General features: G+C 42.0%; 1 protein-coding gene across 1 annotated transcript in view; it reads right to left on the bottom strand.

Annotated features, from left to right (window-relative positions):
* Positions 1 to 14969, bottom strand: part of LOC144762267 (b(0,+)-type amino acid transporter 1-like) — a 471604-nt gene that overhangs the window by 87852 nt on the left and 368783 nt on the right. The window contains exon 4 of the mRNA XM_078647409.1: positions 8598 to 8727. Coding sequence (XP_078503535.1) covers positions 8598 to 8727 — 130 coding nt within the window. The remainder of the gene's footprint in view (positions 1 to 8597; positions 8728 to 14969) is intronic.

Genomic DNA, 14969 nt, shown 5'->3' with positions numbered 1-14969 from the left:
AACAATCTTTCCTGAGAAAGAGTGGCGCTTGTCCGGAGATTTAAATCCTATCATATAAGACTTGAGGTAGGGGGTTCCACTGTCCAAGCCCAGAGGTCTTCCACTGATATATTAAACATGGGTTGTAGGAGGGTGGCAAGCGCTATTTGGCTTAATCCACTGACATTATAATATACATTCATACTTTATGCAATTGTAACTATGCTGATTATATTGTTTACATGCATTTCTTTGCTCACCCCAGCACGTGTACTACAATTTTACAGAGCTCATTAGTTGAAATAAACATTTTAAACCATACAAAGTCTCTAGTTACTCACATTCTGAACAGGTATCAGTGTCTAAGCGAAAGACTGTTTTTTTCCCATGAATTCTGAGGGAACATCAGTCGCATCGTTCTAGGATATCTGATCATTGGTACCTCAGCTGTAGTACGGAGAACGAATCAGCCAGAGTTCTTCCACTAATATAATAAACTATGTTCGTAGCATACGGAGTGTGTTAAGCGCTATTTGCCTTAAACCACTGACATTATAATATCCTTTCCCCATTCGTACTTCATGCAATTGTAACTATGCTGATTGTATTGTGTACATGCATTCTTTGCTCACCTTAGCACGTGTACTACATTACAAAGCTCTTTATTTGAAATAAACATTTTAAACTATACAAAATCTCTGCTTACTCACATTGTGAACAGGTATGAGTGTCTAACCAAAAGAGTATCTTGTTCCCACGAATTCTGAGAGGACCTCAGTCGCATTGTTTTGGGATATCTAATCACTGATAGCTCCGCTGTACTACGGAAAATGAATGACATACTATAGCTAGCCGGATAGGGGTTTCTGTGCACTGAGGCGTGTTTTTGGTACACTACAACATACAGAGGTCCTGGTATCCTGTGACGTGGGGAGCGAGCAGCGAGCCAGTGATGTGGGGAGAGGGACCGGGTAAGGGGTATCTCGCACAGACAGAGCTGCAGTATATTTGAGTGTTGCGTAACAGAGTTAGAACTACATCCCCAATGACTTGTAGAGGGAGCGATGCCAGCTCACAGACTGAATCACAAAATGGCTAGCAACACTTCCTGGTTTCAACCATTCACAGCCAATCATACCGCAAGCTCCAGCTCGTAACCTCTCAGCCAATCATATGTCTCAATTCCCAAATATCGATATCTGTCAAATTTGATTTTTCTCAAAAACTACTGAACGGATTAACACCATTTAAACGAAAGCGTACTTTCTGGACCAATACCTTTTTCCCTGCCAAATTTGGCATAATTCTGTTCAGCAGTTTGACCTGTAGCCTTGCCTAAAGTTTTCTATGGAAAATGCATTGAGAAAACACGCTTTGGGATTCCCCTTTTTTCTCAGCCCCCCATGACCAATCACCCTGAAACTTTCAAGATAAGAGCTGATCAAAAAAGAGAAACTTTTTGGTAAATGTCTAAAGATTCGTCAAACGACGCCAAAGTTATAAGCACATGGAGGTTTCCAGGACCGGGGCAGCGCAACACACCTCCCAACATGAATGAACCCCAGGGACTGCCGGGGCCCCAGTGGGCCCCCCAACCCCAGCGAGCCCCCACTATTATTTTTTAAGAAATGCCCCAGAAACCTAGCCCACCCAGAGTCCTCATTAAATTAAAACACGAGAACCTGTGTGAATTGCGCCGATTTATTATTTTTTCTAATGCTTTTTTTGGCCCTGGGGGCCTTCTGGGATCCCTTGCGCAGGCCTAGAGGGTCAAGGTGTTTCTACCCTGCCCCCTTCTCTTGTTTTATATCTTTGTTTCTCTGTTTTCTGGTGACTCGTTTCTACCGAGTCACAAGAGGGCTGCCAACACTTCCTGGTTTGGAGTATTGGCAGCCAATCAGAGTGAAGCTCGTGCTCTGGACTTAGGCTCTGCCCAGATATTGAAACTTTTATTTCTAATTTCTCAGCAACTACCAAACGGATTTACACCATATAAAAAAAGGTCGCTTTCTGACCCACGCACTACCTTTTTGCCAAATTTGGGGTAATCCCGTTCAGTAGTTTCGGCTGTAGCCTTGCACAAAGTTTCCTATGGGAAATTGATTTTTTGACTCTTATTTTTTAATTTTCTCAAAAACTACAAAACGGATTTACATCATTTAAAAAAAAAGGTCACTTTCTAAACCAAGCTCTACCTTTTCGCCAAATTTGGTGTAATTCCGTCCAGCACTTCGGGCTGTAGCTCGATGCAAAATTTCCTATGGAAATGAATATGGGGAAAACGCGTTTTGGGACCCCACCTTTTTTCTCAGCCCCCGCTTTACGAATCACCCCCAAACTTTCAGGATGGGAGCTGACCTGAATAGACCTTTTTTTGGGAGAATTTTGCAAAGATTCGACCGCCAGTAGGTTATATATATATATATTTATATATATATATATATATCCACAAACACCCTCCACACACGGAAGAAGGCAACAACCACAAAGGAGAAGTACTTCGGAGAGGCTTTATTAATGAAGATCAAGGTCCGGTGGCGGCGAATGCATTTCGGCACTTTCCGCCTTCCTCAGCACCCTACACCCGACCAAATGTCCCGGTCTGAGCTTCCAGCTGCTTTAAGGTGATGAAGTTGCTCCACTCCTCCCCCTTGATGTTTTGGCCACCTGTTGTAGTGCTCACGAACATCGTTGCACCACAACTCCCACAATGCCATATGTTCAGGCACAGAGGGCCGGTGTAATGGAGAGGCTAGCCAAAGTCAGCAGGGCTCGATGTCATCATACCCGTTCTCCTTCTCAAAAGCCACTCCTCCGATCTCCTTAATACCGTCACAGCCCCCCAGTGGTGAAGCCAGTATAGAGCAGGGGCAAACTGCCACAATGAGAGGTGAAATACCTCTACCGCTCCGATCGCCTCACCAAGAAGGGCGGGTCCGAAGTGTTCCTTACCAGGAAAGTTAAAGAGCCGTGAGGCAGCGCCAATTGTCCTTCTTTCCCAAAACGTGATGGGGGTTGTTAATATGCGCAATTGGCTAGCGCATAACAATGTCCACAAACACCCTCCACACACGGAAGAAGGCAACAACCACAAAGGAGAAGTACTTCGGAGAGGCTTTATTAATGAAGATCAAGGTCCGGTGGCGGCGAATGCATTTCGGCACTTTCCGCCTTCCTCAGCGCCCTACACCCGACCAAATGTCCCGGTCTGAGCTTCCAGCTGCTTTAAGGTGATGAAGTTGCTCCGCTCCTCCCCCTTGATGTTTTGGCCACCTGTTGTAGTGCTCACGAACATCGTTGCACCACAACTCCCACAATGCCATATGTTCAGGCACAGAGGGCCGGTGTAATAGAGAGGCTAGCCAAAGTCAGCAGGGCTCGATGTCATCATACCCGTTCTCCTTCTCAAAAGCCACTCCTCCGATCTCCTTAATACCGTCACAGCCCCCCAGTGGTGAAGCCAGTATAGAGCAGGGGCAAACTGCCACAATGAGAGGTGAAATACCTCTACCGCTCCGATCGCCTCACCAAGAAGGGCGGGTCCGAAGTGTTCCTTACCAGGAAAGTTAAAGAGCTGTGAGGCAGCGCCAATTGTCCTTCTTTCCCAAAACGTGACAGGGGTTGTTAATATGTGCAATTGGCTAGCGCATAACAATGTCCACAAACACCCTCCACACACGGAAGAAGGCAACAACCACAAAGGAGAAGTACTTCGGAGAGGCTTTATTAATGAAGATCAAGGTCCGGTGGCGGCGAATGCATTTCGGCACTTTCCGCCTTCCTCAGCGCCCTACACCTGACCAAATGTCCCGGTCTGAGCTTCCAGCTGCTTTAAGGTGATGAAGTTGCTCCGCTCCTCCCCCTTGATGTTTTGGCCACCTGTTGTAGTGCTCACGAACATCGTTGCACCACAACTCCCACAATGCCATATGTTCAGGCACAGAGGGCCGGTGTAATGGAGAGGCTAGCCAAAGTCAGCAGGGCTTGATGTCATCATACCCATTCTCCTTCTCAAAAGCCGCTCCTCCGATCTCCTTAATACCGTCACAGCCCCCAGTGGTGAAGCCAGTATAGAGCAGGGGCAAACTGCCACAATGAGAGGTGAAATACCTCTACCGCTCCGATCGTCTCACCAAGAAGGGCGGGTCCGAAGTGTTCCTTACCAGGAAAGTTAAAGAGCTGTGACTAACTATATAAGGCCTGAAACCTATGGTTTTTTCAGTGAATTTCAAAGGTTTTTTAAATGCTGATTCCTAACTATATAAGGCCTGAAACCTATGGTTTTTTCAGTGAATTTCAAAGGTTTTTTAAATGCTAATTCCTAACTATATAAGGCCTGAAACCTATGGTTTTTTCAGTGAATTTCAAAGGTTTTTTAAATGCTAATTCCTAACTATATAAGGCCTGAAACCTATGGTTTTTTCAGTGTTTAAAAAAAAAAATTGATTGGTTAACTGGCTTATTAAATGTATCTTAGTGAATACATATATTAGCGAGTAATGTTTAAATATTTAAATATATGCATGAGTGATGTAATATGTGACGTCATCAGCAGTGCATTGCAGACGTGCAAGTTATAGTGAGTCCAACTAACTATAACGTGGGAATTTCAATGGTTTTATGCGAGTAAAATTTCCAGCTAACTATAACTGGTGTGAAACCTATGGTTTTTTCAGTGAATTTGAAAGGTTTTTTAAATGCTAATTCCTAACTATAACTGCTGTGTAACCTATGGTTTTTTCAGTGAATATATATATATATATATAAAATTTCTATGGCAAAATGAAACCCCTCATTTTGTTCCTTTTCAAATTAAATGTATTAAGTGTTACCACTTTATTCCAATCAAGATGACTTCAGGCGTGCCATACTTTTGTCATAAGTAAGACTGTTAGCGTTCTAGTTGTTCTTTAGAACACTCTGGGACATTCTGTCATTGGGCTATAGTTGGGCTACACCTGGCTGATATTTGGGCTACATTTGGGCTCTTTTGTCTCTGGTGGCCATCTTGGGAGACTGCATATCAGAATTCTTTTAATGAAATATAAGATGATTTGAGAAGCCACTCAAAATGTGCCCTAATTTTTCTTTCTTCAGCACTAATCATAATTTCTATGGCAAAATGAACCCCCTCATTTTGTTCCTTTGCAAATTAAATGTTTTAAGTGTTAACACTTTATTCCAATCAAGATGACTTCAGGTGTGCCATACTTTCGTCATAAGTAAGACTGTTAGCGCTCTAGTTGTTCTTTAGAACACTCTGGGACATTCTGTCATTGGGCTATAGTTGGGCTACATCTGGCTGATATTTGGGCTACATTTGTTTTTTTTTGTCTCTGGTGACCATCTTTGGGCTACATTGGGCTACATTTGGGCTCTAACATATATATAGCCCAATGTAGCCCAATATATATTTTTTCAAAGTTAATTTTCGTAAAAACCACTGGAGCATATATCTTGAGACATAGCAAAGGCACATCAGGCTACCAGTCCCTACAATTTTGCCAAGTTTGGTGGAAAACCATTCAGCCGTTCGGGCTAAAAGTGAGTCCAACCGCCCTATGGAAATTAACATAGGGAAAACACGTTTTGGGACCCCCCTTTTATCTCGGCCCCCGCTTGACGAATCCCCCCCGAACTTTCAGGGAAGGAGCGGAGCGCCGCGAGGCAAAGTTAAGGAAAATTTCAGGAAGATTCCTCAACTGGCGCCAAAGTTATTCCCAATAGAATGTTGCGATTTCCCTATGGAAAACAATCCTAACTATATATACCTATATATATATATATATATATATATGCTGCTCCAAAGTAATCCACTCAATGAGAAGCACTCCTCTGCCAACAACAGCTTCAAGCTTTACTCAGTATAAACAGCTCGGGCATACCGATTCGTCGCAATGAATTGATGCACGTTCTGGTCACGCCCCTTTTATGTCGATCACACGCTCCTGGATGGGCTGCTCAGATGAGGCTGTGCATTCTGGGCACCGTACTTCGAATTCGCCCTAACGTTACTGAATAAAACCTGAACAATCTCTGTGGATCTGCCATCAGGATTTAGAACAGTGACGGCACACTGAGGCCCATCTGGGGGCTCATACGTTTTATTCACTAACATTAGCGCGAATTCGAACTACGGTGCCCAGAATGCAGAGCCTCATCTGAGCAGCCCATCCAGGGGTGTGTGATCAGCATAAAAGGGGCATGGCCAGAACGCGCATCAATTCATCTGAATTTTAATGTTAATGCGTTGTAATGCCTGTGTTGTAATTGCTGTTTCCCAGTCTGAGCACCAAGAATTTCTTCCTTCTCACCAACATGTCATGAGAGAAGTCAGCCGTGATGTAGATTCTGACACCCTTGTACAGGTCTGTTAATACTTTTAGCCGCCAAGATCACTTATCGGCCTGCTGATGACGGAGAAAACAAGCAATGAGCAGCCTAGGGGTGTTGAACCGTTTATCCCCTTATTGCGGATCCTGTGCACCCGGTAATTCTCAAATGCGGGGTAAACGTAAGGCTGGTGAGTTTCAGGATAAATTTGGTCAAACAGCCTTCCACGTCAATACCTTCATGCTCCTCTGGAAGGCAATTTTCTGTGTAGAACTATGCCCTTAAATAAGTAGAACTGGAAAAGCAGTATGAAGTGGCGCTGAGAGCACACACAATGAAGGGGTACTATAACTTGGAATCACGATGGATCCAGACTCCGGGGATCACATTAGGGCCCCACCAGGATGTCCCCGGGTAGACGGCTAAGTAGATGGGAGGCCAAAGGAGATGTGCAGAATGGCTTGGAGGGCTAAAAGTAGTGGGGTCTGTGATCTATGGCCAATAACAGGGGGCCAAAAAGAGTATTGTCCAAAGGCAACATCTCAATTAGGGATGGCACTGTAAGAGGACTGCAGATAGAACTCCCCTCGTGGTTTTTCCACCCTGGTTCTGACCTTGTTTCTATTGCTGAGTTTGCCCATTGTGTTGGACTGATCTTTGCTGATTTTGATTCCAGACAGTCTTCTATTGCCTGCTGACTCTCTTCCTTGTTTTGACTGCCTTTCTGCTGACTGCGTCCTTGATTTTGACCTGCTTTTTGCTGCTGGTTTTGGTTTACCCGGTTATGGGTTTGACCTGGTTTTTGTTAGCCTTAATGCTGACCAGGCCTCTTCTGGTCTTGGTTCTGACCTGTTGTCTGCTGTTGCTGGTTCTATCCTTGCATATTGTTCTGCAATGTGGGATGAGTATGAGCTGATTTTCTCCTGCTGCACATTAAGCGGCTATGCCGGTTATGCTCCTTATGCGGTCGGGGACTGGGCAGGCTTGCACAGTTGGAACATCGGGGATTGCATGGGCTTTGCTAATTACGGTGTCCCAGCAGCCATGATGAGTTGTGACTGTAGTAGATGCACCAATCTGAGTGCTGGTGCTGCTGGCAGGCAAGCTGCCAGTTTAAGGGCAGCAATGTGTCCCAGATGCCCTCCGACTGAACGCCCCGATGGATGGAACAATGTGGGCATCTGGGCCATTCAAATTTATTTTGTAGGACAGCGCCGGACAGCCAAGGACCATCTTGGCTAGGGCTAGACTCCACCGCCGGCATATACTCTCTATTCCTAATATAGCTTGACTGTGGAAATTCTGTAATGGCCGGCTCCCAAATACTCAACAGACACCCGTGAAGTGTGTTCTTCATTTTGCAGCAATCCTTATCATAGGTGGTCAGAATTTTTATAGGGTCAATTCAATGCTTATGAACATCCATCGATTCCCCCTGCCCCCCCCCCACAATATCTTCAATACCTGCTACAAAACTGGCAAGGCAGTCAATGGTGACACCCTACATTAAGTAGCATGCAAGATCAAGACATTCAGAAGGCATGCAAGACATTCAGTGGTACAGTCATCAGATTCTGGACCAGAAAATGCAGAAAGGAGAAGCCTGGATGCTAGGCTTTCTCTTGCACCACTGGTGTGAAATTCCTTCCCATAGGAAATTTACCAAACATGGTCCCTTTTCCATTATAGATAAGAGCTCAATACGGATTCCAGATGCTACTCCATGCCCTAATACTTTGCCTGAGCTTCTGCCCTTTCTTCCCGGCCCAATCCTCCTAACCCACTGCTAACCCATGACTTGCTGTCAGTGTGTCTCACTCTATGCATAGCCTCTTACCCTACACCCTTCTTCCAGGGGTACAGGAAACTGTATTTTCTTCACCTCCACTCTTGTCCAGCTATTATTGTGTCTACCAGTGTCTACCCTCACGTTGACCTACTTCTGCCAACCTTTTGTCACGGCTACCATCTATGATTGTATTTCACAATCCAACATCCTCCTCTATTCTCCCTCCTACTTCTCTATTACCTCCTTCAGTACTCCAGTATCTACCACCTCGTCAACTGAACCAGATGCATGGTATCTCCCGTTACTGTACAGGGCTGCCTTGCTTTGCAGCTGCGTTTGCTCGATATAAATCTATTTACATACATAGGAGAGGCCTATGCATACTTGTACTTTTATCTAAAATGGGCAGACTTTTCATTCTGCATTAAAACCAGTGCTTATTCTTGCTACCTGAGCATTTTCTAGAGTAGACTGCTTAAAATGCTTATTCTCTTACCAGATGACCTTCTCGTGCTGCTGCATAGTACAAACGCCCTCCACTGAAGAATCCACCATTAATAGAACCAAATGTTGACATTGCCACAGCCAGAGGCATTAACCACATCCAGCTGCCCAGTACTCTGCTCCTATTTAGGAAAAAAAAAAGATGGTATGTTTTAGCTGATGTCCTGATTCATAAAGCTCAGATTGTAATAGTTGAAAATCTACTTCCATAGGGTTTACTACTAAGTTTAAGGTCATTTTTTTCACTTTTATGGGATTCACAAAGAATCACAGACATACTTCAGGAAATATATATTGTTGTGACAAGCTATCTGCCTAATAATTGAAAATTCCAGAGACACCCTCCCTAGAACACACCTTTTTCTGCCTGTAAGCCTATAGTTATGACAGTGAAAAATCCATCCTAAAACTGACTTTGTACATGCCAGTTACATCTGTAAATGAGAATGTGGCCTACTTTTCTTGGACATGAACACAATTGTCAGAAACGCAAAAATGTTTTGCGAATCGTGCCCCATGATTGCTCATTTTAAACATAAAATATATATATGTATGTGTATATGTACGCAACAAAGCTTCTTTTGTAAGTTTGTTTATTTTTTTATTTTTAGAGTTTTATATAGCGCGAACTAGACCCGAGACATCCGGTATCAGAATGCTTTACATGAGCACCAGTTTTGTTAGAGATGGACACATTCATTTTTGTTAGGCACAGGGAGATTAGGTGATTTGCCCACAATCACAGGATGTTGAGCGTCGTTGCCGAGACTCAAATCCAGTTCACCAGCTCTGAGGTCGACCACTCTAGCCGTAAGGCTACATCCTTTACCAACAAAAATAAATATATAAATATATATATGTGTGTGTGTATATTATCTACTGGCGGTCGCCAGTAGGTAGTTATAGTTAGGACCTATTATCCATGGTAAATCTGCAACATTCTATTTAGAATAACTTTGGCACCGGTTGACGAATCTTTGAAGAATTTTAAAAACTTATGGCCCGCTCCGGTACGCTCCTGTCCTTAAAGTCTCAGGGGGATTCGTCAAGCGGGGGCCGAGAAAAAGGGGGTCCCAAAACGTGATTTCCCCAAGCAATTTCCCATAGGAACCTTTAATTGCAACTACAGCCCGAACTGATAAACGGAATTACACCAAATTTGGCAAAGAGGTAGCCCTTGGTTCAGAGTCGAGCCTTTTGCTTAAATGGTGCAAATCCGTTCAGTAGGTCCTGAGAAAATCAAAAGTAAAATCACATATATATCTATGGCCGCGGAGGATCCACGTACCCTAAGCACACCCTGCCGAGCACAAGCTGTATTCTAATTGGCTGTCAACACTTGAAATCAGGAAGTGTTGGCAGCCATCTTGTGCCTCGGTAGAACCGAGGTACAAGAAACCTAAGAAAAAAATGCGAAAAACACGAAAAGGGGACAGGGTAGAAACACCCTGACCCCTTAGGCCTGCTCAGGGGATCCCCCCAAACCATAGGTTTCAGGCACGTTATAGTTAGGAATTAGCATTTTAAAAACCTTAGAAATTCACTGAAAAAAACATTTCACTCGTACAAAACCATTGAAATTCCCCCGTTATAGTTAGTTCAGCTAACTATAACTCGCGCGCCCGCAGTGCACTGCTGATGATGTCACATATTACATCACTCATGACATGGTCAGTGACATCACTCATGACATCACTTATGACATCTCAAATGACATCACTGATGACATCACTGAAGACATCATCCTTGTGATAGAGTGGCAGACGTCCTCTCACCCTAATATAACCTTTGATACACACATTCAAAAATAGAAACAAAAAATTTCAAAAGAATGGACATACCAATACCCGTTATAAAAATCTATTCAGTAATTCCAAGATCTAAATACACATCCACTCATTCACGAACAGTCCTATACAGTCACTCACTCAGCATATGTATTCATACACCTATACATCCTGTTACACACCGCCACTCATCCATAGAGTTACTCACACACATAGTCACTCATGCTAATAAAGAATCAAACATTCATTTACTTGCATATACAGTTATACACACACACCACCACTTACTTCTACATCAAGTTACACATACTTACTCTCTTAAACAATCAGTTATAGAAACACATACTTATTTATACATAAACTCTTCCAAACTCTCACTCTCACATATACTCACTTATATACACCAATACTCACATATACTAGTTTAAAACATATGTAGTTACTCATAAAGACACTATTGAGCCAGTCATTCACTCACTGACACACCCATACACACACTCATCCACCCATACAGTCCTGCACACATGCTGTCTTCAAAACACATACAAACAGTGAGTCACTCATTCATGCATCTATGCGCAAAGTAATACCACCCACTGAACCATACACCCACTCAGACACTCATACTGATACTCACAAAATCAACTAATAACCCATATAGACACTCATGTAGCTACTCACCAACCCATGCAGCCAACTATACACAAAGTGAGAGACTGATACAGATATTTACATATTTAAACATTACTCACTAACCTATGTATTCACTAAGATACACTTTAATCAGTCAGTTACACAACCAATTTTACTAAAAAAAGTATCCATTTACCCATTTATTCTTCCATCGACCTTGAGATATACATATATAAAAAATATTTAATTTTCAGAAAGACACACATTCCACTGGATGATGTCATGAGTGATGTCATTTGAGAGGTCATGAGTGATGTCATTGACCATGTCATCAGTGATGTAATATGTGACGTCATTAGCGAGCGAGTTATAGTTAGCTGAACTAACTATAACAGGGGAATTTCAATGGTTTTGTACGAGTGAAATGTCCAGCTAACTAGAACGCCCCTGAAACCTATGTTTTTTTCAGTGAATTTCTAAGGTTTTTTAAATGCTAATTCCTAACTATAACGTGCCTGAAACCTATGTTTTTTTCAGTGAATATATATATATATATATATATATATATATATATATATTCACTGAAAAAACCATAGGTTATAGACCATATATAGTTAGGAATTAGCATTTAGAAAACCTTATTTTACTCACACAAAACCATTGAAATTCCATATATAGTTAGTTGCACTAACTATATATCGCGCACCCGCAATCCACTGCTGATGATGTCACATATTACATCATTCATGACATGGTCAGTGACATCACTGATGACATCACTGATGACATCTCAAATGACATCACTGATGACATCATCTAGTGTCTGTGTGTTTTTGTAAAGTTTAAATACGTTTTACATATTGAAGAATGACTGGATGTATGGAAGACTGAGTGTGTGTGTGGCTGGCTGGGAGGTGTGTGACTGTGCATATCAATCTGTACTTGTATCAGTGATTGTATAAGAGAGTAAGTATGTGTTAGTATATGTGTGAAAAGTATGGTGTTCTGTGTTTAACTATAGATGAGGAAATCGAAGTGTGATTGATTCTTCACAGGACTGACTAGGTGTATGAGTGCATATGATAGTGTTCTAATAATAAGTGACTGTATGTATGAGTAATTGTATGGGTGAATGAGTGAATGTGTGTGTAGACGTACGAATCAGTGAGTGTGTATGTAGTAACTGGTATTGGTGTGTCATGATGTCATCAGTGATGTCATTTCAGATGTCATCAGTGATGTCATTTCAGATGTCATTAGTGATGTCATCAGTGATGTCACTGAAGTATGGTGTTCTGTGTTTAACTGTATAGATGAAGAAATGGAAGTGTGATTGATTCTTTACAGGACTGGCTTGGTGTGTGAGTAACTCCATGGATGAGTGGCAGTGTGTGACTGTCTGCATAGGTGTATGAGTGCATATGATAGTGTTGTAATAATAAGTGACTGTATGTATGAGTGATTGTATGGGTGAATGAGTGAATGTGTGTGTAGACGTAGGAATCAGTGAGTGCATATGTAGTAACTGGTATTGGTGTGTCATGATGTCATCAGTGATGTCATTTGAGATGTCATCAGTGATGTCATCAGTGATGTCATTTGAGATGTCATCAGTGATGTCATCAGTGATGTCACTGACCATGTCATGAATGATGTAATATGTGACATCATCAGCAGTGGATTGCGGGTGCGCGATATATAGTTAGTGCAACTAACTATATATGGAATTTCAATGGTTTTGTGTGAGTAAAATAAGGTTTTCTAAATGCTAATTCCTAACTATATATGGTCTATAACCTATGGTTTTTTCAGTGAATTTTCAAGGTTTTGTAAATGCTAATTCCTAACTATATATGGTCTATAACCTATGGTTTTTTCTGTGAATTTCATTGGTTTTTTAACAGCTAATATCTGTAGCTGTAAAATGTATTCTTCTTTAAATCCAAAAATATATTTTATATGTTTATGAATAATTTTTTTTTAAAATATTTTTTTTTCTTCGTTCCCGCTTCGCGAATCGGGAAGCTTCCCGTTAGCTGACCTTGATGCCGCGAAATAGACCGCGAGCCGGTAAACGTTTCTTTACCGCAAGTGCCGCGTTAGAAAACAACATCGTGACGCCTCCCGTCCGCATGACGTTTCACGTTGTCGCGTGATACGTCATATGACGTACAACGTTAGCGAACTGGTACGCGAAGCGAGTCGCAAAGCGCAGGTTTCTGGAAGCAAACCGGGAGGCCCTGCAAAGCGCTTAACGTAAACACAGCAAGTCATGTGACTTGGTAATAACACTTTTCATTGGTTCATTTCACTTTTGGTTTCCTAATGATGTAAGACTAGGTCATATAATCTAAAATGAACACTTTTGATTGGTTGAGAACTCTTGTTTTTCCCAAATGATGAAAATCCCTCCTTCTTTCCTCACTCTGACTTTCATCATTGTGAGAGAAAGACCCTTTGTGATCACTGAGCAATGGCTTCTTTATTAGCTTCAGCTGGTGCTTCCCCACCACCTCCACCACATCCAAGGAAGAGTGGACCACCTGCTCAAGTTATAATTCAACAAGGAGAGGAAGAAGAGGAACAGGAGGACGAGCACGAAGAGAGGCAGTTTTTGCCTGAGCAGCCCAGGACGTCTCACCGGAAAGAAAACTTCATTTGGCAATTTTTTAAAATTCCCAAAGGTCAGAAAAAAGTAAATGCAAGATACGTAACTTGCCTTATATGTCAAGATAGACTGTCCAGAGGGACCGACAAAAAATACAGTTTCAGAAACTACACAATGCATCGCCATATGACTAGGTGGCATCCTAACAACTACAGTGCTGCACAGTTTCGGAACGACCTACATAATCTCCCTATTATGGCCAGAAGATCTGTTGTACCGGAAGTAACGGGACCAGAGGGCAGGGAGATGGTGCCAAATATACAAATGAGATTTGGTGATGTAAAACACATCTGCGTATTTTGCGATGGATTCATTTCCTACAGAGAAAAAAGCATCACTCTGATCAACAGAGCTATTGACTATCATATGCAAGTTTGTACGAAACGCCCAAAATAATAAATACTTCTTTTTTTTGTTTTGTTGCTCCTGTTGAGCCCTTTACAATGAATCGTTTTCATTGCCCCCTCCAAGAAAAACCCAAAAAAATATAAAACTGTTCAGAAAAATTCAAAAAAAGTAAAAAAATGTTCTGAAAAATAAAAAAAAAAGTTCTTTTCAGAACTACCTCCCCGTTATTAAAAAATTGGTACAATATTTGGAACTGTGCCAACCTCTATTTCTCTTAGTTCGCTTCCCAGTTCGCTCCCCGGTACGCGAACCGGAAGCGAACCAAAAACAGTAAGTATAAGGGAAGGAAACAGACACTTATGTTAAAAGAAAGACAGCTATAGGGGAGTAAACTAGAGATACTATTACCCGTAATCCACTGCTGATGATGTCACATATTACATCATTCATGACATGCTCAGTGACATCATCAGCAGAGGATTGCGAGTTTTTTGGCAACGTGCCTTATCCACGGTTTAATAACGCTGCCTTTTGCTTTATATAAGTTTTCAAATTGTATGAAATATATACCAATAGGTCGTTATGAACCTTTAGGTAGTGCTTTTCTTCATGAGGTCTGGTCGCTTCCATACACATACAGATGTTTCAAAGATGATCAAGAAGTTTATCTGAATGGAGAGGAATGCACTGAGACGCCAGATCATTCACTAATGTGTAGGCACATACAGTTACACGGTTCATGCAACAAACACCGACCAAATATGGCTTGCGTGTTGCAAGGCACGCCAGTTCCTGCTATCATCCCCACGTTCAAGTTGTTGGAAAATGGTAGTTATTTGATGCTCAATAATGAAGATTGTTCTGAGTTAATTAAAAGTATTCCTTTTATCGTAACAGTAAGTGAACGGGTTCTTTGCTGCAGAAATGT

The sequence above is a fragment of the Lissotriton helveticus genome, chromosome 6 (genome assembly GCF_964261635.1).
Source record: "Lissotriton helveticus chromosome 6, aLisHel1.1, whole genome shotgun sequence".
Classification (NCBI taxonomy): domain Eukaryota; kingdom Metazoa; phylum Chordata; class Amphibia; order Caudata; family Salamandridae; genus Lissotriton; species Lissotriton helveticus.
The sequence above is the reverse complement of the archived record's forward strand: the minus strand, read 5'-3'. Positions and strand labels throughout refer to the sequence as shown.